Below are 23,194 nucleotides of genomic sequence, written 5' to 3'. Positions count from 1 at the left end.
TAACCACATACAATCACAGCATTTAAGAAGTATATAGACAAGCATGAATCAGCAAAGTATAAATCATAACGTGTTTAAAAAGGATTTGCACAGATGGGTGCAATGGTCGGTGTGGACATGGGACATAGGGCATTTTCTGTTCTGTACACAAAGTGCTGGAGTAACTCAACGGATCAGACAGCATCTCTGAAGGACATGGAGGGGTGATGTTTCGGATTGGGACCCTTCTTGAAGGTCCCGAACCAAAAGGTCACCTATCCATATTATCCAGAGATGCTGCCTGCCCGACGAGTTAATCCAACACTGTGTCCTCTTGTAAACCAGCATCTGTAGTTCCTTGTTTCTCCATTCTTCTGTTCTGTCCAGCACTTCGGTGAATTGCAACTGGAGTAGAAGAGGAATGTTGTACCTTTCTTATCATTGGAACAGTGTTTTCAAATTGTTTTCAGTTTGACACACCCATGTACACAGGTACTAGCAGGTCCTCTAGTCCATGGAATGAACGGCCATCTTTCTGAAAGGACAACCTATTTTGAACATCCTGACACCCACCCAGGAGTCACAACACCACTTTGAAAACCAATGCTTTAGATCAAACAATCCTTCCAACTCAGTGAAGACTATTTCCAACAAAAAGTCTAATCAGAGATGTAATGCAGCAAATTCAGCCCAACAATTGACACAACCAGCAAAGAAATGTGTAACCATATCATGTGCCTCATAGAGTCATAGAGCACAGAGATAGGCCCTTCGGCCCAACTCATCCGTACAAACCAAGATGTTCCATCTAATCTAGCCACAGTTTAAGAATAAGGGGTAGGCCATTTAGAACGGAGATGAGGAAAAACCTTTTCAGTCAGAGAATTGTAAATCTGTGGAATTCTCTGCCTCAGAAGGCAGTGGAGGCCAATTCTCTGAATGCATTCAAGAGAGAGCTAGATAGAGCTCTTAAGGATAGCGGAGTCAGGGGGTATGGGGAGAAGGCAGGAACGGGGTACTGATTGAGAATGATCAGCCGTGATCACATTGAATGGCGGTGCTGGCTCAAAGGGCCGAATGGCCTCCTCCTGCACCTATGGTCTATTGTCTATCTACCCATGTTTGGCCCACATCCCTCTAAACCTTTCCTACCCACACATATCTGTCCACATCTCTTTGAAATGTCATTATTGTACCTGGTTCATTTGCTTCCTCTGGCAATTTGTTCCATGTACCCACCACCCTCAGTGTAAAAACGTTTTGGTTTTAGTTTTAAAGATCCAGCATGGGAACAAGCCCTTTGGCCCACCGAGTCCACACCGCCCATTGCTCAACCATTTACACTAGTTCTATGTCATCCCACTTTCTCATCCACTCCATACACATGAGGGGTAATTGACAGAGGCCAATTAAACTAAAGGCGGCACGGTGGCGCAGCGGTAGAGTTGCTGCCTTACAGCGCTTGCAGCGCCGGAGACCCGGGTTCCATCCCGACCAAGGGTGCTGTCTGTATGGAGTTTGCACATTCTCCCCGTGACCGTGTGGGTTTTCTCCGAGATCTTTGGTTTCCTCCCACATTCTAAAGACGTACAGGTGTGTAGGTTAATTGGCTTGGTGTATGTTTAATCATCCCTAGTGTGGGTAGGATAGTGTTAATGTGCAGGGATCGCTGGTTGGCGTGGACTTGGTGGGCCGAAGGGCCTGTTTCCGTGCTGTATTTTAAAAACCCTACAAGAATCACATTTTGGGGATGTGGGAAAATACCGGAGCACCCGGAGGAAACACGTGGTCACATGGGAACATGGGAACAAACTATGCAGACACCATCCAAGGTCTGGATGCAACATGTTTTCCTCCGGTTCCTATTAAAATTTTCCTTGTTCATCTTCAGCCTTTGCCTGCTAGTTCTTGGTCCTGGGAAAAGACTGTGCATTCACCTTATCTAGTCCCTCATGGTTTTATATAACACTAGACCAAGTGGACCCGTTGGGCCCAAACCTCTCCTGCATTGGTGCAGCACCCTCTCCTCCACCCCTCCCCTCTCCCCCCCTCCCCCTCCCTCCCCCCCACTCCATCCCCTCAACCCCCCTTATCCTCCCTCCCTCCTCCTCCCTCCACCCTCCCCTCCCCATCCCTCCCTCCCTCCCTCCCTCCCTCCCTCCCTCCCTCCCTCCCTCCCTCCCTCCCTCCCTCCCTCCCTCCTTCCCTCCCTCCCTCCCTCCCTCCTTCCCTCCCTCCCTCCCTCCCTCCCTCCCTCCCTCCCTCCCTCCCTCCCTCCCTCCCTCCCTCCCTCCCTCCCTCCCTCCCTCCCTCCCTCCCTCCCTCCCTCCCTCCCTCCCTCCCTCCCTCCCTCCCTCCCTCCCTCCCTCCTCCCCTCCCCCTCTCCTCCCCCTCCCCTTCCCTCCCCCTCCCCCTTCCCCTCCCCCCACCATCCCCCGCAACCCCCCTTATCCTCCCCCCTCCCTCCGCCCCCTCCCTCCCTCCCCTTCTCTCCACCATCCCCTCCCCCTCCACTCCCTCCCTCCCTCCCTCCCTCCCTCCCTCCCTCCCTCCCTCCCTCCCTCCCTCCCTCCCTCCCTCCCTCCCTCCCTCCCTCCCTCCCTCCCTCCCTCCCTCCCTCCCTCCCTCCCTCCCTCCCTCCCTCCCTCCCTCCCTCCCTCCCTCCCTCCCTCCCTCCCTCCCTCCCTCCCTCCCTCCCTCCCTCCCTCCCTCCCTCCCCCTCTCTCCACCATCCCCTCCCCCTCCACTCCCTCCCTCCCTCCCTCCCTCCCTCCCCCTCCCTCCACCCTCCCCTCCCCCTCCCTCCCCCCTCCCCTCCCCTTCCCCTCCCCCCACCATCCCCCTCAACCCCCCCTTATCCTCCCCCCTCCCTCGGCTCCCTCCCTCCCTCCCTCCCTCCCCCTCCCTCCACCATCCCCTCCCCCTCCACCCCCTCCCTCCCTCCCTAGGAGATTTAGACTTTAAAATGTGAATAACTTTTAAAATAAAACACCGATTTCAATGAAACTTCTTCCATTAGCACCAAAGGGACGACGGTGAGTAAGGTGGGCCTAAAATTGTCAGGCTATCGTGTACCGTTTTGGCTGTAGTTCAGGAACAAACAAACGAGAGTTTTAGTATATAGATGGTATCTGTGGGATTCACACAAGCCAGAACATTGGAGGATAACCTGAAAATGTAGAGTTAAGGTAATTTAAAGAAAGGGAAGAGGACGGTCTTCTTAATAGTGTGCATTGTTTTGATCTGGAATGTGGATTCAACAGAGAATGGGATATATATATTTCAGAATAAGAACAACATACCTTCCCATGGAGGACAAGAATGGGACTAATTGTGTATTTAGTCAGCAGGAAGACAACACATGATTACAGTCGAGCCATTTACAGGGTATAGATACATGATATGGGAATAATGTATAGTGCAAGGTAAACCCTCGCTAAGTCAATATTGGGAAAGTTAAAATCGTCTACCAAGACAACCTTATTAATCCTGCAGCTACCAGCAATCTCCTGATGTTTGCTTTTCTAATTCCAATTGACTATTTGGTGGGCCTGTAATACACTCCCAACAAAATGAATGAATGAATGAATGAATGAATGAATAAGTTTATTGGCCAAGTATGTGCATATACAAGGAATGTGCCTTGGTGCTCCGCTCACAAATGACAACACAAACATACAGTTAACAATTAAGAATAAAGCATAAACACATCAAAACAATAAGGATACAACATTAGGGTCTAAACATGTGGACGAAAATAAACCAGAGCAAAAAAGAGACTACAGACTTTGGTTATTGAGTAGAACTATCACTGAAGTGACTATATTTTATATTGATTGTTGTTTGCTGTGCCTTTTTAATTTTAACTTAATTTAATGCACTTTATTCCTCGGGATTGTGGGAAACGGTATTTCGATTTTCTGTCTGTGTAAACTAACTGGAAATTGACAATAAAGTTGACTTTGACTTTGACTTTTTGACTCGTGGAAAAAAGCTGTTTTTATGTCTGGCTGTGGCTGCTTTGACAGTCCGGAGTCGCCTTCTAGAGGGAAGTGCTTCAAAGAGTTTGTGGCCAGGGTGAGAGGGGTCAGAGTTGATCTTGCCCGCTCGCTTCCTGCCCCTTGCAGTGTACAGTTTGTCAATGGGGGGAAGGTTGCAGCCAACAACCTTCTCAGCTGTGCGAACGATCCGTTGCAGCCTCAATATCAATAGTCAATAGTCGTTTATTTGTCACATCCACATAAATGTGCAGTGAAATGAAACATTACCCGCAGTTGAACAATAAGACCAATAAGATTAATCAATAAAAATGCAATAACACACACAATCACAACTAACACCAAACAAAAAGAAACATCCATCACAGTGAGTCTCCTCCAGTCCCTTCTCACTGTGATGGAAGGCCAAAAATGTCTTTTTCTCTTCCCTGCTGTCTTCTCCCGCGGTCAGGCTGTTGGAGTTGCCACGTCGGGGCGGTCGGGGCTCCCGATATTGAAGCCCCCGCTGGGCGGTGAAAGGTCAACGGCCTATTTCAGGCCGCGCCGGATGGTGAAAGGTCCGTGACGGGCCGACCCAAGCCCCGCGATTCGGGGCGGGCGAACACGCTGCCTCTGCCGCTGCCGGAGCTCCCGATGTCGGCCCCCACCCAGGGGCCTGCGGGCTTCCGACGTCCACGCGGCCCGCGCCGGAGCCTCCGGAGACGAGTCGCAGCCGCTCCCGTAGCATCCGCAGGCAGCCAGCGCCGCAGGTGGTGAGTCCGGACCGCGGGCTCTGCAAACCAGAGCCCCAGGGTGGTCCCAGGTGAATGGCTGATGGTAGGCCGCAACGGGAACGGAGACACGACACAGAAACAAAGGTCGCGTCTCCGATCGGGAGAGAGAATTTTACAGTTCCCGTTCCCTCCCACCCCACCCCCCCCCCCCCCCCCAAAACATAACATGCAAACACTACACCATATTAAAACTACAATTCATACAAAAACAACAAAAAACACAAAAGACAGACGGACTGCAGGCAAGCCGCAGCTGCGACGGCAGCGCTGGCTCTCCCCGGATGATCATCCCTCTCTCATTTCTCAGCTCCATCCATATAGCCTCACTGGTTGAACCATCTGCAATGTTACCTCTGACCAGTGCCGTGACATCCTCCTTAATCCATAAAGCAACACTCGCTCCTCTTTTACTCTCATCTCTTTCTCTTCTGAAGCATAAGTACCATGGAACATTGAGCTGCCAGCCTTGTCTTGTCTAAACCAGTTCTCTGTAGTGGCTACGATGTCCCAGCCGCATAGACCTATCCACGGCCTGAGTTCATCGACCTTACCCGTCAGGCCTCTTGCATTAAAACAGATGCAATTCAAATCAGTGGTCCTCCCTCGCTTCCTGCCTTTCTCCAGCCTATTCTGGCCACTGGACTTCCTTTCATCACCATCCATACCGACTTCTAGCCTCTCACATGCCTTGGTCTTGCAGTAGGATCCCAGCCCCCTACCAATCCAATTTAAATCCACACTGTGTATACGATGAGTGAACCTGCCTTTCAGCATACCGACTTACGATGCTTCAACTTACGATATTTTGACTTTGCGATGGTGCAAACGGCAGCGAGCCGCAGCTCGCCTCCGGCCACGTGATCACGTGTACACAATGCATTTTGACCTACGATATTTTGGGTTTGCAATGGGTTTCTCGGAATGTAACCCTATCGTAAGTTTATAAGAAGGATCCCTAAAAGAATCCCTAAAAGGGCGGCACGGTAGCGCAGCGGTGGAGTTGCTGCTTTACAGCGAATGCAGCGCCGGAGACTAAGGTTCGATCCTGACTACGGGTGCTGCACTGTAAGGAGTTTGTACGTTCTCCCCGTGACCTGCGTGGGTTTTCTCCGAGATCTTCGGTTTCCTCCCACACTCCAAAGACGTACAGTTATGTAGGTTAATTGGCTGGGTAAATGTAAAAATTGTCCCTAGTGGGTGTAGGATAGTGTTAATGTACGGGGATCGCTGGGCGGCACGGACTTGGAGGGCCGAAAAGGCCTGTTTCCGGCTGTATATATATGATATGATATGATATGATAATTAATTGTTAAATTCTTTCCACATATATTTTTTTGCTTGTTGAAATATCTTTTTTGATGTCAGTTACTTTGTTTCAATGAAGCAGGTTAATATTTTATGTATTTATTCACAAAATGCTGGAGTAACTCAGCAGGTTAGGCAGCATCTCGGGAGAGAAGGAATGGGTGACGTTTCAGGTCGAGACCCTTCTTCAGACTGAAACGAAACGTCACCCAGTCCCTCTCTCCCGAGATGCTGCCTGACCTGCTGAGTTACTCCAGCATTTTGTGAATAAATACATTCGATTTGTACCAGCATCTGCAGTTATTTTCTTATAATATTTTATGTATTTGAGCAAAGTGGTAACAACAGTAGCAATTAACATTGTAAAAAAACTTTTCAAGGTAACACTGGTATGACTGAACAAAACAGATTACTGGAGCAACTCAGCGGGACAGGCAGCATCTCCGGAGAAAAGGAGTAGGTGACGTTTCTAGTCGAGACCCTTCTTCAGACTGAGAGTCAGGGGAGAGGGAAACACTTGATATGAAAAGGTACATGGAACAAATGAATGAAAGACGTGCAAAAAGACAAATCAAAGCCAGCAACGATGATCAAGGGAAGGTGGAGCTCACAATGATCCATTGTTAACTACGGGGAAGGTGCTAACGAGTGATACAAACAGTGAAACTCAGCAGGACCACAATGAAACTAGTTGGCCGACTAGGGCGTGTGAGGGATGGACAGGGAGGGGATGCAAGTTACTTGAAAACGTGTGATGACAGTCAGTCATCTCATTGGCAGTCATGCTATGTTGTTCTGCGTAATCAGCTTTGTATCCTAGGCAACAAGAATAACAACAACTTTATGAACTGCTTAGCTGCAATGTACTTAGGTTCATCCTGAAAGTATGCGTTGTTAGCTAAATGTGGGTTTCTTGTCATGCCTCATCTGCTAGCTCCCTATCCACTGTCTATAATACCTGTCAGTTAATGTGTGGCATTACCGACATTTCCCCAGTTCAATGAACTCATCCAAAACACACGTTCTAGAAACCAACTGTTCAAATCTTGTACCGCAGCCGGAAATCATTTTCATCATACTATTGCAATGTTGAGATTGCAGTTCATATCTCAGTTAAAATGTATCATTAGTTGGAATGAAATTGCCTGCTTTGTTCAAATAAATTGCAAGATATCTACTATATCCGTCGTTCAAGATGTAGACTCATACATATACATCGGCATGACCGAATGTACACTGGGCAATCGTTTGGCTGGACACCTTTCCTCAGACCGCCTGGACCTACCTGATCTCCCGGTTGCCAAACACTTTAATTCCCCCTCCCATTCCCACACTGACGTTTCTATCCTCGGCCTCCTCCATTGTCAGAGTGAGGCTAAATGCAAATTGGAGGAACAGCACCTCGTATTTCGCTTGGGCAGCTTACAACCCAGTGGTATGACTATTGATTTCTTTAACTTCAATTAACCCCTGCATTCCCTCTCTCTCCATCCCTCCCCCACCCAAATCACACCAGCTTCTTGTTCTCACCCAGCAAACAGCTACCATTTGCCCGTTTCCTTTATCACCATTACTTTTTTGCAAATATTTCATTCATTTGTTCTATATCTCTCTACATCGCTGTCTATATTTCTCATTCCCCTTTCCCCTGACTCTAGTCTGAAGAAGGGTCACCCATTCTTTCTCTCAGGGAGATTCTGCCTGTCCCGCTGAGTTATTCCAGCATTAGGAAGGAAGAGGGACCATTGGGGCTAAATTGACTACTTTTGTAACTTTGCCAGCCCCCCCCTGTACTCTTTGCAAACTTGTGTATTGTTTGCAAAACAAGAATCCCACTGTACCGAGTACATGTGACAATAAAGTATCAATTAATCAATAAATCTCCAGATTCAGGGACAGTTTCTTCCCAGTTGTTATCAGACAACTGCATCATCCTACCACAACCAGAGAGCAATGCTGGACTACTATCTACCTCATTGGTGACCCTCGGACTATCCTTGATCGGACTTTGCTGGCTTTACCTTGCACTAAACATTATTCCCTTATCGTGGATCTTTCCGCTGACTGGTTAGCACGCAACAAAAGCTTTTCACTGTACCTCGATGCACGTGACAACAATAAACTAAACTGAACCAAACTAAACTGAGGGAGGATGAATCCTGCCGTGGGAAAATCTAAAATTTGGGGTCACCATTTAAAAATACAGGGTTGTCCATTTGTATCATAGATGATGTTAATTAATTTTGTCTCTCAGAAGGTTGTGTGCCTTTGCAATCTTCCTTGAAAGGCAGTGAAAGCAGATCTTTGAATTTATTTAGACAGAGGTAGATAGATTGTTGATAAGCAAGTAGTGAAGTAAGTAAGTAGTGAAGTAAGAAGCAAAGTAAGATGGTTGGCTAAAGTTATACTCGGATCAGCTCATCATTGAAAGGCAGGGTAGACATAAGAAGTCTGGAATTTAGAAGGATGAGAGGGGATCTTATCAAAACGTATAAGATTATTAAGGGGTTGGACACGTTAGAGGCAGCAAACATGTTCCCAATGTTGGGGGAGTCCAGAACAAGGGGCCACAGTTTAAGAATAAGGGGTAGGCCATTTAGAACTGAGATGAAGAAAAACGTTTTCAGTCAGAGAGTTGTGAATCTGTGGAATTCTCTGCCTCAGAAGGCAGTGGAGGCCAATTCTCTGAGTGCATTCAAGAGAGAGCTAGATAGAGCTCTTAAGGATAGCGGAGTCAGGGGGTATGGGGAGAAGGCAGGAACGGGGTACTGATTGAGAATGATCAGCCATGATCACATTGAATGGCGATGCTGGCTCGAAGGGCCGAATGGCCTCCTCCTGCACCTATTGTCTATTGTCTATTGTCTAAGCAATATGATTTTACTCAAAATAGTAATAAATGGTTTTAATCAATTATATTCCAATACTTATTGGTTTATTAGGCACATTTCAGTGTGATGTATATCTTACAAGGATGCAAGATTGCAGTAAACATCGTAAATCATTGGTATTTCCAATCACTGCTGCTCTTAATCCATAGGTATCTATACCAATGGAGGTATGAGTGGTATGTAATTTGGCTAATAACTTGACACTAATGCAAAACCAACCTGTCCCATGTTTAAAACAAAAACAAAAATGCTGGAAGAACGCGTCCACTCAAACAGCATCTGTGGAAAGAGAAAGCAATTAAGGTTTCAGGTCTGATGAAGGGTCTTCAACCTGAAACATGAATTATTCTCTCTTGTCACAGATGCGGCTTGACAATACGATATGATACGATAGTACTTTATTTATCCCAGGAAAGAAATTGATCTGGCAACAGTCATAAAACACTAGGTTCATGAAACATGAAATCAAAGTGATGAGTGGGAAAGGATTGGGGATGTGCAGAGATAGGGGGGGGGGGGGGGGGGGGGGAGTCAGTCTCAGTCTACCCCATGACAGAAGGGGGAGGAGTTGTACAGTTTGGTCAGCTGAGCCCTTTCAGTATTTCTGTTTTTGTTTTAGTTTTCCAATATTTGCAGTTGTATTTAATTTCCTTTCCTCCACTCACACTGTTTGGGGTAATCACATTCATCATAGAAAATGTGGTCTTTGAGCCTGCAATACCATGCAGTACAATCATAGCGAATCTTGTATCTCAGCACATTCCTACACCTTCCCATTACCCCTAGATGCTGGACTTCCACAGGTGACCAGTGGAGAGCATATTTAACTGGTTTTTATTCCCAAAATGCTGGAGTAACTCAGCAGGTCAGGCAGCATCTCAGGAGAGAAGGAATGGGTGACGTTTCGGGTCGAGACCCTTCTTCAGACTGATGTCAGGGGGGCGGGACAAAGGAAGGATATAGGTGGAGACAGGAAGATAGAGGGAGATCTGGGAAGGGGGAGGGGAAGAGGAACTATCTAAAGTTGGAGAAGTCGATGTTCATACCACTGGGCTGCAAGCTGCCCAAGTGAAATATGAGGTGCTGTTCCTCCAATTTCCGGTGCGCCTCACTATGGCACTGGAGGAGGCCCATGCCGATGTAAAGAAGTTGACATCTAGAGCAGCGGATGCAATAGATGAGGTTGGAGGAGGTGCAGGTGAACCTCTGTCTCACCTGGAAAGACTGTTTGGGTCCTTGGATGGAGTTGAGGGGGGAGGTAAAGGGACAGGTGTTGCATCTCGTGCGGTTGCAGGGGAAAGTACCCGGGGATGGGGTGGTTTGGGTGGGAAGGGACGAGTGGACCAGGGAGTTACGGAGGGAACGGTCTCTGCGGAACGCAGAGAGGGGAGGGGATGGGAAGATATGGCCAGTGGTGGGGTCCCGTTGTAGGTGACGGAAATATTGGCGGATGATTTGTTGGATACGCTGGCTGGTGGGGTGGAAGGTGAGAACGAGGGGGATTTTGTCCTTGTTACGAATGGGGGGAGGGGGAGCAAGAGCGGAGCTGCGGGATGTAGAAGAGACCCTAGTGAGAGCCTCATCTATAATGGAGGAGGGGAAGCCCCGTTTCCTGAAGAATGAAGAGTGTAGAAGTGTAGGAGTGTAGAAGACTGCAAAAAGTGGTGAACACTTCCCAGTCCATCGTGGGCTCGCACCTCCCCACCACCGAAGGACACAGGAGCTGCTGCCTGAAACAGGCAGCCAGCATCATCAGAGACCCACACTACCCTGGCCACACACTCATTCCACCCCTGCCATCGGGAAGATGGTTCGGGAGCCTGAAAACTGGAATGTCCAGGTTCAGGAGCAGCTTCCTCCCTACATCCATCAGGCTATTAAACACTTCTACCTCCAAAAAGCTCTGAACTACATAGACTTGGGGGCATCGGTTTTGTCTTTTTGCACTGTTATTGTTAGTTTTTTATGTGTATGTATGTGTGTGTGCGTATGTGTACATATATGTGTGTGTGTGCATATATCTATACACGCACAGAACTTTTTTTTCTCATTTATTATATTGTTTACAGTGCACTATGTTTACATATTCTGTAGTGCAGCAGCAAGTAAGAATTTCATTGTTCTGTCTGGGACATACGACAATAAAACACTCTTGACTCTTGAAATCTACAGCTGAACGCATTTAACAGACTTGGTCTTCACTATCTCTGTGGCAGAGAACTCCACAGGTTCAGCTTCCTCTGAGTGGGGAAACTTCTCATCTCCGTCCAGAATATCTTGTCTAGTTATCCAGAGATGATGGCTATTCAATCCAGACCCCAGGAGAAGGGAAAGTTCTTCCCTGTCAGAATTTGGTAGGTTTCATCAAAATAGACCCTCATCTCTGGACTCTGGTACATATTGACCTAGGTAACCCAATCTCGATGGGCAGTCCCGGCAACCCAAGAATCAATCTGCTGTACCCTTATTGCACTACCCCCCATGGCAATTGTGTCCTTAAGGACACACAAAATTAAGGAGACCCGAAATTGGACATATCGCAGGAGGAATGGTCTTGCCATCTCCCTGTATGTTTGTAGTAAATCAAGCAAAACAGTTACCAATGTTAATAATAATAATAATAATAATAATAATAATACATTTAATTTATATAGCGCTTTTCAAGAAACTCAAAGACGCTTTACAGAGCAAACAAGACATCAAAACAAACAAACAAACAAAAGATTTGTCCAGACGGAGAATGTTGGACGGTATATCGAGTTTGTTAGATAATAGCTTCTCGCTAATGTGAATTGTGGCAGTCTCTGGGCTACTAGGTTAGATAATGTCGTTGAAGAGGTTGCTGAATTGTGGGTGATTGTCTGTGGCCAATGCGTTTCTCAGCCGCTGCCAGAACAGGGGTTGGGCTCGCCGGTTGCAAGGCCACACCAAGACCGAGTTCCTGCACAGTCTCTTCCTCAGCCTGACGTACTTGGAGCGTTGCAAGACCCTTTCCAGGAAAACCAAGATGATCACATCAACCTTGTCATCCAGCAGCCGCTGGTGGGCCATGTGGAAGGCAGTTCTAAAGATCACCGTGCTCACGTAACAACCGGTGAGTATGAAGATGGTCTTCCTGCTTTGGTGAATGCTCTGGGACAGGTTGTCCATTACAAGTTTCCCCGGGACCCAGTCTCTTTCTTCCAAACACAGGGAAAACCGCCGCTCCCCTCGTTCTTCCAGATTGACTATCAACTCATTGAGGATCCAGTCCGCCACAGCGTTGTCCTGGGTGTCGTAAGCGACGAACGCCCCATATTCCGCCTTGACTTTGGGCATGGGGCGGTAGCCTTTGAACTTGGCCATGCAGAAGTGGTAGATGTACCAAATGTCCCAGCCGAACAGGTGGCCGGCGATGGGGGCCATCAGGAGCAAGAGGGTGGACAAGGCGGAGAAGGCGTAGAGGCCAGCGCCCAGGTAGTCCATCTCGCAGGCGTGCATGTCCACCATGACCACGCCGCGGCCGCGGTGGGCTTTGGGGGAGGCGCAGGTGACATCGGTGACCAGTCGGGGGATGTACACAGTGGTCCTGTTGATCCACCACACGAACCACCTGGCGGCGCAGGTGCACTGGAAGTGGTTGCCGTTGAGGCGCAGCTCCAGGAGGTGTCTGATGGCGCTGTCCGGGAAGCTGGAGGCGTTGATGGTCTTCAGGTTGTTGTGGCTGAGGTCCAGGTACTGCAGGGAGGTCACGCCCCACAGGAAGTCCTTGGTCAGCCTGGAGATCTGGTTGCGGGTGAGGTTGAAGACGCGCAGGGTGCTGGTGCAGTTAGACAGCATGCGGGGCACGCTGGTCAGCAGGTTGGTGCCGAGGTCCAGCACCTCCAGGTGGTCCAGCAGGTGGAGGCGCCCCCAGTTGAAGGTCCTCAGCTGGTTGCCGCTCAGCACAAGCTCCCTGAGGAGAGGGGGCAGGTGGTCGAAGACGTCGGGGGGCACGAAGGCCAGCCTGTTGCCCGAGAGGTCGAGGCGGCTGAGGTTGGAAAGGTGTTGGAAGAAGACCATGTACATATCGTTGCCATCGCTCCACATGTAGTTCAGCTGGTTGCCTCGGAACTCCAGCACGCTGAGCGAGGTGCTCCTCAGCTGCTGGTCGGCGGAGGTGTAGATGTTGTTCTCGCTCATGGCCAGCCTGGAGAGGTTGGCCAGGGAGTGGATGAAGTTGAGCCTGTGCGTCAGCCCTTCCATCTGGAAGTAGTGGTTGTTGTTGCTCAGGTCCAGCACCTGCAGCTCCTGCAGCTCCTGGAAGGCCGACTCGTACAGGAGGTCGATGCGGTTGCTGGAGAGGTCCAGGTAGCGCAGGTGAGGGAGAGAGCGGAACTCGGAGCCGTTCAGAGTCTGGCTCAGGGCATTGCCCGACAGGTTCAGGCACTTGATGAAGGAGAGGTTGTGGAACTGGGCCGGGCTGATGTAGAAGATGTTGTTCCTGCTCAGGTCCAGGGTGGAGCGGTGGAGGTTGCACTCGGTGTGGGTCACCGGCGACAGGTGGTAGTACTCCTTGTCCTTCGACTTGCAGCTGCGGCCGAACTTGTCGTAGCGAAAATAGCTCTCCTGGTCGGGGTAGCCGTGAAACGAGCCGGAGCCCTGGCTGCTCGGCCCGCAGGAGCCCGCCTGGCCCCGGCTGGACGAGGAGGAGGAGGAGGAGGAGGAGGGAGAGATCTTGTTCTCAGAGAGGTCGATCACCTGCAGGGCGCGCAGCCGGCTGAAGATCTGGAGGTCGGCCACCTTGATGAAGTTGATGCCCAGGTCCAGTAGCTTGAGCTGGCTGAGCTGCAGCAGGGGGCTCAGGTTCTCCATCATCAGATCCTTGAAGACGTAGCCCCTGAGCTTCAGGCTCTGCAGGGAGCGCAGCTGCGAGAAGGTGGAGGACAGGTTGAGTGACTCGTGGTACACCTTCAGCTCGTAGTTGAAGGACAGGTCTATGCCCTCCAGCCTGCCCAGGTATTTCAAGAAGGAAGCCGTGGCCATCTCCTTCACCAGGAAATTCTGGGAGAGGTCGAGCATCTTCAGGTTGGGGGTGCCCTTGAACCAGGGGCTGAGCACGGCCGTCAGCGAGTTGCTTTGGAGCCGCAAGATCCTCAACTTTCCCAGTGCCCGGAAAGCGTTGGGAGGGATGGATAAATAGCTGGGGTCGTGGCAGGGCAGGCAAGGGAAAGGCGCGTTGTAGCAGCGGGGGCAGTTCCCGCTCAAGTCTAGGATTTCCAATTCCACCAACTCGGCCAAATCGTTGTCCTCGACCCGCCGGATCATGTTGTTGTACAGGAAAAGCTTCCTCAAACTCCGGGGCAGTCTCTGGGGAATGTGGGTCAGGTTATTGTCCTTGAGGGAAAGCACCTGGAGGCGGCTCAGGTTGTAGAAGGTATCGTTCTCAATCCGGTAGCTGGTGTTGCAAGGGTTGCGGTAGTAACAGTTCTGGCCAAGGTAGATGCTCTCCAAGTTGCCCAGCTCCGTGAAGTTGGCCTTGACCAGTGAGAAGATGCTGTTGGCCTCCAGGCTGAGCAGCGTCAGGGTGCGGGGCAGCCCTTCAGGGATCCGGGCCAGTTGGTTCCCATCCAGGTACAAGGACCTCAGGGCCGGCAGCGAGGAGAAGGCTCCAGTCTCCACTCTGGGAGGCCTGGTGCACACACGGTCTTTAGGGCCGAGCCTGATTGGCACGCAGTTGCACCGCAGGTCAATCTCCATCAGGTTATTCAGGCCTGGGAAGGAGGAGGAGGTGACCCGTGAGATGTGGTTGATGGTGAGCGTGATGTTGGTGGAGTTGGAGGGGAAGCCGGTGGGCACGGTGTAGAGCTGGCGCTCGCTGCAGTCCACCACCACCTCCGTGCCCTCCTGCCTCACATCGCACGGGAGGCTTTTGGGAAACCATTCGGTTGACACCCGAGTCCACAGGGAGAGGAGGTAAAGCATTACAGGCAACGTGACATTCACTGCGACCTGCAATAGAAAGAAAAAGGCGATTGAAGAGACGACTGGTGAAGGACCATAGCGAGAGGAGTTGAACACAGCAGCAAGGAGGTCATGCTGGATGGCAGTGTGAACTGTGAGGAAGATGCTATGAGGTTGCAGGGTGATTTAGACAGGTTGTGTGAGTGGGCGGATGCATGGCAGATGCAGTTTAATGTGGATAAGTGTGAGGTTATCCACTTTGGTGGTAAGAATAGGAAGGCAGAGTATTATCTGAATGGTGTCAAGTTAGGAACAGGGGACGTACAACGAGATCTGGGTGTCCTAGTGCATCAGTCACTGCAAGGAAGCATGCAGGTACAGCAGGCAGTGAAGAAAGCCAATGGAATGTTGGCCTTCATAACAAGAGGAGTTGAGTATAGGAGCAAAGAGGTCCTTCTGCAGTTGTACAGGGCCCTCGTGAGACCGCACCTGGAATACTGTGTGCAGTTTTGGTCTCCAAATTTGAGGAAGGACATTCTTGCTATCGAGGGAGTGCAGCGTAGTTTCACCAGGTTAATTCCCAGGATGGCGGGACTGACACATGATGAAAGAATGGAACGACTGGGCTTGTATTCACTGGAATTTAGAAGGATGAGAGAGGATCTTATTGAAACCTACAGTATAAAAATTATTAAGGGATTATACAGGCTAGATGCAGGAAACATGTTCCCAGTGTTGGGGGAGTCCAGAACCAGGGGCCACAGTTGAAGAATAAAGGGTAGGCCATTTAGGACTAAGACGAGGAAAAACTTTTTCACACAGAGAATTGTGAATTTGTGGAATTCTCTGCCTCAGAAGGCAGTGGAGGCCGATTCACTGGATGCATTAAAAAGAGAGTTAGATAGAGCTCTTAGGGCTAGTGGAATCAGGGGGTATGGGGAGAAGGCAGGAACGGGGTACTGATTGAGAATAATCAGCTATGATCAAATTGAATGGCGGTGCTGGCTCGAAGGACCGAATGGCCTCCTCCTGCACCTATTGTCTATGTATTCTTGCTATTGAGGGCGTGCAGCGTAGGTTTACAAGGTTAATTCCAGGATGGCGGGACTGTCGTATGTTGAAAGACTGGATCAACTAGGCTTGTATACACTGGAATTTAGAAGGATGAGAGGAGATCTTATCGAAACGTATAAGATTATTAAGGGGTTGGACACGTTAGAGGCAGGAAACATGTTCCCAATGTTAGGGGAGTCCAGAACAAGAGGCCACAGTTTAAGAATAAGGGGTAGGCCATTTAAAACTGAGATGAGGAAAAAAAAATTCAGTCAGAGAGTTGTGAATCTGTGGAATTCTCTGCCTCAGAAGGCAGTGGAGGCCAATTCTCTGAATGCATTCAAGAGAGAGCTAGTTGGAGCTCTTAAGGATAGCGGAGTCAGGGGGGATGGGGAGAAGGCAGGAACAGGGTACTGATTGAGAATGATCAGCCATGATCACTTTGAATGGCGGTGCTGGCTCGAAGGGCCGAATGGCCTACTCCTGCACCTATTGTCTATTGTATCTATGTAGGACACTTTGGCCAAGATGTTGACACTAGCTGCACAGATATAGAGTCACAAACCACAGGCACTCCCAAAACATCCATCTTACACCTAATGTTAACATTTCTCCCCACACTCCAGTCAACCCTTCAATTCCAACTACCCAAGATTACAGCGGGATCTAGATCTCTGCTGGGGAACTGGGGCAAAGAATGGTTTAGGATTAGGTTTATTATTGTTATGTGCAGAGAAAATCTTTGTTTTGCATGTCATGCAACAAGAGCAGATAATACCACACACAAATACAACCAAGTCAAAATCAAGTGCCGTGGGGAGAACAAAGGGGAAGATACAGAATATAGTTCTCAGCATTGCAGCGCATCGGTTCCAGAGACAAAGTCCAATGGGGTAGAGGTGAATCGGACAGTACTCCAGCATGGACCGTTCATAAGCTTGATAACAGAGGGCAAGAAGCTGTTCCTGCTTCTGCCGGTGCACACCTCTAAGTTTCTGTACCTTTTGCCAGACCAGGAATGACAGGGGGTGGGCCAAGTATTGGATTATGTTGGCTGCTGAACCAAGGCAGCATGACATGTAGACAGAGCAAATGGTTGGGTAGACTGGGCAGTGGGATGAACAGGCACAGTGGCACAGTGATGGAGCTGCTGCCTTACAGCGCCACAAACCCAGCTTTGATCCTGCCGACAGGTGCTGCCTTTATGGAGTTTGTATGTTTTCGGTGTGACCGCATCGAATTTCTCCAAGTGCTCCGGTTTCCTCCCACACTCCAAAGACATACAGGTTTGTAAGTTAATTAATTTCAGTAACGATTGTAAATTGGCCCTAGTGTGTGGGCCAGGCCCCAAGTGGTCAGGATGGGGAACACACATCGAGCCCCCTCACCCAGGGCTGCGTCCTTAGCCCCCTACTGTACTCCCTGTACACACATGACTGTGGGGCCAGGTTCAGCTCAAACTCCATCATCAAGTTTGCTGATGACACTGTGGTGGTGGGCCGGATCTCCAACAACGATGAGAAGGCCTACCGGGAGGAGGTGGCTGATCTGGCACTCTGGTGTCAGGACAATAGCCTTCTCTTGAATGTCACTAAAACTAAGGAGCTGATTGTGGACTTTAGAAGGGCTCAACATCCAAGGATGTACACGCCACTGGAGATAGATGGGTCTACTGTGGATAGGGTGAGCAGTTTTAAATACTTGGGAGTCCACATCACAGAGGATCTGACATGGGCAACGCACATTGCCGCACTGGTGGGTAAGGCAAAGCAGCGCCTTTACCACCTTAGACAGCTGAGGAAATTCAGAGTGTCTTCTTCTTCATTGCTTCTACTCTGGGGCTGTAGAGAGCATCCTGTCCGGCAACATCACAGTCTGGTTTGGGAACAGTTCTGCCCAGGACAGGAAGGCCCTGCAGAGAGTAGTGCGTTCGGCAGAACGCACCATGGGAACTAAACTCGCCCCCCTGCAGGACCTATACATCAGGAGGTGTAGATCGAGAGCAAGTAAGATTATGCGGGACCCCTACCACCCCAGTAACGGACTGTTCCAGCCTCTACGGTCAGGCAAACGCCTCCGCTGTCACGCTGTGAAAACGGAGAGGATGAGACGGAGTTTCTTCCCACAGGCCATCAGGACTGTTAACTATTATAACTCCAGGGAATAAATTTTGTCTTCTCTGTTTTAACTTTTATTTATATGCTGTAACTGTAATTATTTTTTGTGCACAATCCGCAGGCATTGCCACTTTCATTTCACTGCACATCGTGTATGTGCATGTGACAAATAAATTTGACTTGACTTGGGATAGTGCTAGTGCATGGGGAGATCGCTGGTCGGCACAGACTCTCTGGGCCGAAGGATCTATTTCTATGCTGATTCTCTAAAGTCTAAAGGCGACATCTACAACTCTCTGCAGTTTCTTTGTGCAGAACTGTTACCAAACCAAACTGTGATGCTACCGAACAGTATGCATCTGATGGTGCATCTGTAGAAGTTTGCAATAATCATTCGAGACACGCCTAATTTTCACCAGTCTCCAAAAGCAGATTAATCTAACTCTGACAAATTATTAAAGAGGTAATAACGGCGCATTTGGATAGTAGTAAAAGGATTGGTCCAAGTCAGCATGGATTTATGAAAGGGAAATTGTGCTTGACTAATCTTCTGGAATTTTTGAGGATGTGACAAGTAAAATGGATGAAGGGGAGCCAGTGGATGTCGTGTATCTAGACTTACAGAAAGCCTTTGATAAGGTCCCACACGGGAGATTGGTGACTAAAATGAGAGCACATGGTATTGGTGGTAGGGCATTGACATGGATAGAGAATTGGTTGGCAGACAGGAAGCAAAGAGTAGGAATAAACGGGTCCTTTTCAGAATGGCAGGCAGTGGCGAGTGGAGTGCCGCAAGGCTCGGTGTTGGGGCCGCAACTATTTACAATATATATTAATGATTTGGATGATGAAATTAGAAGTAACACTAGCAAGTTTGCAGATGACACAAAGCTGGGTGGCAGTGTGAACTGCGAAGAGGATGCTAGGAGGTTGCAGGGTGACTTGGACAGGTTGAGTGAGTGGGCAGATGCATGGCAGATGCAGTATAATGTAGATAAACGTGAGGTTATCCACTTTGGTGGCAAAAGTAAGGAGGTAGATTATTTTCTCAATGGTGTCAGATTAGGTAAAGGGGAAGTGCAAAGAGACCTTGGTGTCCTTGTACACCAGTCACTGAAAGTAAGGGTGCAGGTACAGCAGGCAGTAAAGAAAGCGAATGGTGAAAAATGTTCCCAATGTTGGGGGAGTCCAGAATCAAGGGCCACAGTCTAAGAATAGAGGGGAGGCCGTTTAAAACTGAGGTGAGAAGAAACTTTTTCACACAGAGAGTTGTGAATGTGTGGAATTCTCTGCCACAGAAGGCAGTAGAGGCCAATTCACTGGATGAATTTAAAAGAGAGTTAGATAGAGCTCTAGGGGCTAGTGGAATCAAGGGATATGGGGAGAAGGCAGGCACAGGTTACTGATTGTGGATGATTAGCCATGATCACAATGAATGGCGGTGCTGGCTAGAAGGGCCAAATGGCCTCCTCCTATGTCTATTTTCTATGTTTCTATATTTTTAAATGCAAAGTATTGCACTGGTAAATTAAGTCAGGGCAAGGCTTACACAGTAAACAGTGTGACAATGGAGACTAACAGGCCAGGCAGCACCACTGGAGAGAAAGAATGAGTGATGTTTCAGGTCAAGACTCTTCTTCAGACTGAGAGTCAGGGGACAGGGAGGCTGGAGATAAGGTTGGGCACAAAGACAATGCAAGGTGTGAAAACGACAGATCAAAGAGGTAAATCAGGGGAATGTTCATTGTCGGCTGAGGGGAAGATGACAATGAGGCAAACAGGAAAATTAATCACGGGGACAGCGAAACCAGTCAGAGAACTAGGGTGGGGGAGGAAGGGAGAGAGAGGGAATGCAAGTGTTACTTGAAGTTAGAGAAATCAATAATCACACCGCTGGGGTGTAAGCTGCCCAAGCAATATATGAGGTGCTGTTCCTCCAATTTGTATTGGGCCTCACTCTGACAATGGAGGAGGCCCAGGACAGAAAGGTCAGTGTGGGAACGGGAGGGGGAGTTAAAGTGTTTGGCAATCGGGAGATCATGTAGGCCCAGGCGGACTGAGCAAAGGGTGCCATATTACAACTGCACAAGTCACTGCTGAGATCATACTTCGAGTATTGTGGTGCAGTTCTGGTCACCCAGCTGGGGAGAGGATGCCACAAAACTGGAAAGGGTGCAGAAAAATCACAAGGATGTTACTGGAACCGAAGGAAAGGCAGGGATGGGCTGGGACTTTTCCAGGGGTTAACCCCATAGAGGTACATATTCAATCTGGAGGGGATAGATAAGGTGCATGGTCACAATCTATTCCCCAGGGTGTGGGAGTGTGAGACTAAAGAGTACAGATTTAAAGTGAGAGGGGAAATATTTAAAGAGGACACAGGGGCAACTATTTGGTACGGATGGTGGTGTGTACATGGACCAAACTGTCTGAGGAATTGAACTGAATTGAATAATTGTCATATGTGACAATTCATTGTGAAATTCTTTGCTTGCATACCTTGCCAAGGTATGCAAATAGTCACCCATGAAGGGCGCATACAAAGTTACAAATTCCAATCCCCGCCCCCCCTCCCCTCCCACCCCCTTGCTAGCTTCCCCCTTTAGTTCTTCCCCCTTTCACCCTCTCTCACAGTGGTCCCCCCATGCTGGGACCCCATTGCCCATTGTCCCCCCCCCCCTTCACGCGTGTCCCCCATACCGAATCCTCCTTCGTTCCTCCCTGTGGTAGAGGCAGATACAATTCCAACATTTAAAAGACATTTGGACAGATAAATAGAAAGACAATGTTTAGTGGGAAATGGGTCAATTACAGACAAATTGGGTTTAGTTTAGTTTAGAGACCCCCAGTGTGAAAACAGGCCCTTCAGCTCACCAAGTCTGTGCTGACCTACGATCCACTAGTTCTATCCTACACATTAGGGACAATTTACAGAAGCCAAAGGAACCTACAAATCTGTATGTCTTTGGGATGTGGGAGGAACCCAGAGCATCAGGAGAAAGCCCATGCAACCACGGGGAGAATGTGCAAACTCCGTACAGACAGCACCCACAGTCAGGATCGAACCCGGGTCTCCAGCGCTATAAGGCAGCAACTCTACTGCTGCGCCACTGTGCTATGCTTTGCACCACTGTGCCGCCCTTAAATGGAGTCTCTCAGGTAGACAACTGGGTCAGCATTGGAGAGTAGGACGAATGGGCCTGTGTCCATGTTGCATAACTCTACAACTGCTCCTTAAAGAGCGAGCCATTCAGTCAGGCACTGTCACGAAGGTGACGTAAGACAATAGGTGCTAATATATCGTGGACGTAAGACGTTAAGTACTGTCTCAAAGGTAGCGGAAGATGACGGGTATAGACGGGTTATATAATCCAACTTGTTCGACAGACTCAGCACTGATCTATGAGCTGTTTTGTTTTGTGTCTGTGCCAATCTGAGTAGAGGCAGGTACAGGGTACAGCACAAAGTTCCCTCCTACAAGTCTATGCCGCCTCTCGGCAATTTCATCAATCCCATTCCCCATTTGGTTCCCTGTTGGCTGCTCTCTCTTTTGCTGAACAAATACCCGCTCGTTTCTCCTGCTGCTCACCGACACTCGAGCAACTTCACAGTGACCAACTACCATCAGTCTGAAGAAGGGTCTCGACCCGAAACGTCGCCCATTCCTTCTCTCCTGAGATGCTGCCTGACCTGCTGAGTTACTCCAGCATTTTGTGAATAAATACCTTCGATTTGTACCAGCACCTGCAGTTATTTTCTTAAACTACCCCAACCTGCAAGTCTTTTCAATAATTGTCATAATTGTCATAATTGTCCGATTTGGGCAGAAACGGCAGCTCCCAGAGAAAACCGACAGGGACAACGTGTGAAATCAGCACAGATGACTCAGAGTTTAGGATCGATTCGTCATAAGTTCATAAGTGATAGGAGTAGAATTAGGCCATTCGGCCCATCGCCTACACAAATGGCTGATCTATCGGCCCCCCATTCTCCTGCCTTCCCCCCCCCATCACCCCTGACATTCTGGGTAGCTGGAGCTGTGCAGCAGTGGTGCTGACTGCCGGGACTAAGTGTGCAAACTCCATGTGGGTAGAAGTGGAGGTCAGGATTGAGCGCAGGTCGCTGGAGGTGCCCCACCCTGATGCACCACGAGAAATGGTATCATAATATTGGAGAGTGTGCCGAGGAGAGGCAGGGGGCCGCTGAGGGAGCCAGGGGGGCCGTGCCACCCAGCACCGAGTGGGACCAGGGAGGGGGCCTCTGTGCACTACGAGGGACCCTGCAGGAGACCGCCTGCAGTGGCAAGAAGATTAGACTGTTTGCTGCTGCAAGAAGATAAGACTGTACTAAGAGCCTATGAAACTCTGTTGGTGCTTGAAACTTGGCAACACTTTGCGGACTGCCTGGGTGACGTCTGCTGTATGGTTTTACTGGATTGTATGCAAAAATAAGTCTCACTGTACCTAGGTGCATGTGACAATAAACCGCCATCGAATTGTTCACCAGCCATCCTCAGCTTTCGAACGCTTCTCAGCTTCACGGAAAGACTGCATGTGACGAGCAGTTTTCTTTAGAGCGGAAAAGTCTGAAGGGGAACTTGTCCGAAATATATGGAAGAATGAGGAGTCCCGATAAATCACATTGTGAAAAGCTTTTCCCCTTGGAAGAGGTGGTTGAAAACCAGAGGTGAGAGTTCTGGAGTTTTGAAGGGGTACGAGGAAGATATTCTTCCACCGGGGAGTGGTCAAACTCTGGAACACACTGGAGGGAGATACTCTCATGACATTTAAGAGAGAGCTAGCTCCAGGCTGAGTGTTGAAAACGGTACCCGTGGGCTAGCATGATCACGATGGGCCAAAGGGCCTATTCTCATGGTAAATTCATTTCTTCACAAGTGATAAGGAACAGAATAAGACCATTCAGCCCATCAAGTACTCCGCCATTCAATCATGGCTGATCTATCTTCTCCTCTAAACCCCATTCTCCTGCCTTCCCCCCATAACCCTTGACACCTGTACTAATCAAGAATCTATTTATCTCCACCTTAAAAATATCCATTGACTGGGTCTCCACAGCCTTCTTTGGCAATGAATTCCACAGATTCACCACCCTCTGACTAAATAAATTCCTCCTCATCTCCTTCCTAAAAGAACATC

General features: G+C 49.1%; 1 protein-coding gene across 1 annotated transcript; it reads right to left on the bottom strand.

Annotated features, from left to right (window-relative positions):
- Positions 1-11,609: 11,609 nt before the first annotated feature.
- Positions 11,610-21,663, bottom strand: LOC144598639 (toll-like receptor 7). The gene is made up of 2 exons (XM_078408848.1): positions 21,517-21,663; positions 11,610-14,916 (listed from the first exon to the last, which is right to left on the bottom strand). Exons 1-2 carry the CDS (start codon positions 21,661-21,663, stop codon positions 11,764-11,766), a joined length of 3,300 nt encoding a protein of 1,099 aa, XP_078264974.1. The 3' UTR covers positions 11,610-11,763.
- Between the last annotated feature and the right edge of the window lie 1,531 nt (positions 21,664-23,194).

The sequence above is a fragment of the Rhinoraja longicauda genome, chromosome 12 (assembly GCF_053455715.1).
Source record: "Rhinoraja longicauda isolate Sanriku21f chromosome 12, sRhiLon1.1, whole genome shotgun sequence".
Lineage (NCBI taxonomy): Eukaryota > Metazoa > Chordata > Chondrichthyes > Rajiformes > Arhynchobatidae > Rhinoraja > Rhinoraja longicauda.
Note: the sequence above shows the minus strand (reverse complement) of the source record. Positions and strands in the feature narration are given on the sequence as shown.

Coding starts and splice junctions, on each gene's coding strand:
- LOC144598639 (XM_078408848.1), bottom strand. CDS start 21,663: ATGGTAGTTGGTCACTGTGAAGTTGCTCGAGTGTCGGTGAGCAGCAGG. Junction 14,917..21,516: donor CCGAGAGGCGGCATAGACTT/GTAGGAGGGAAC, acceptor TTTCTATTGCAG/GTCGCAGTGAATGTCACGTT.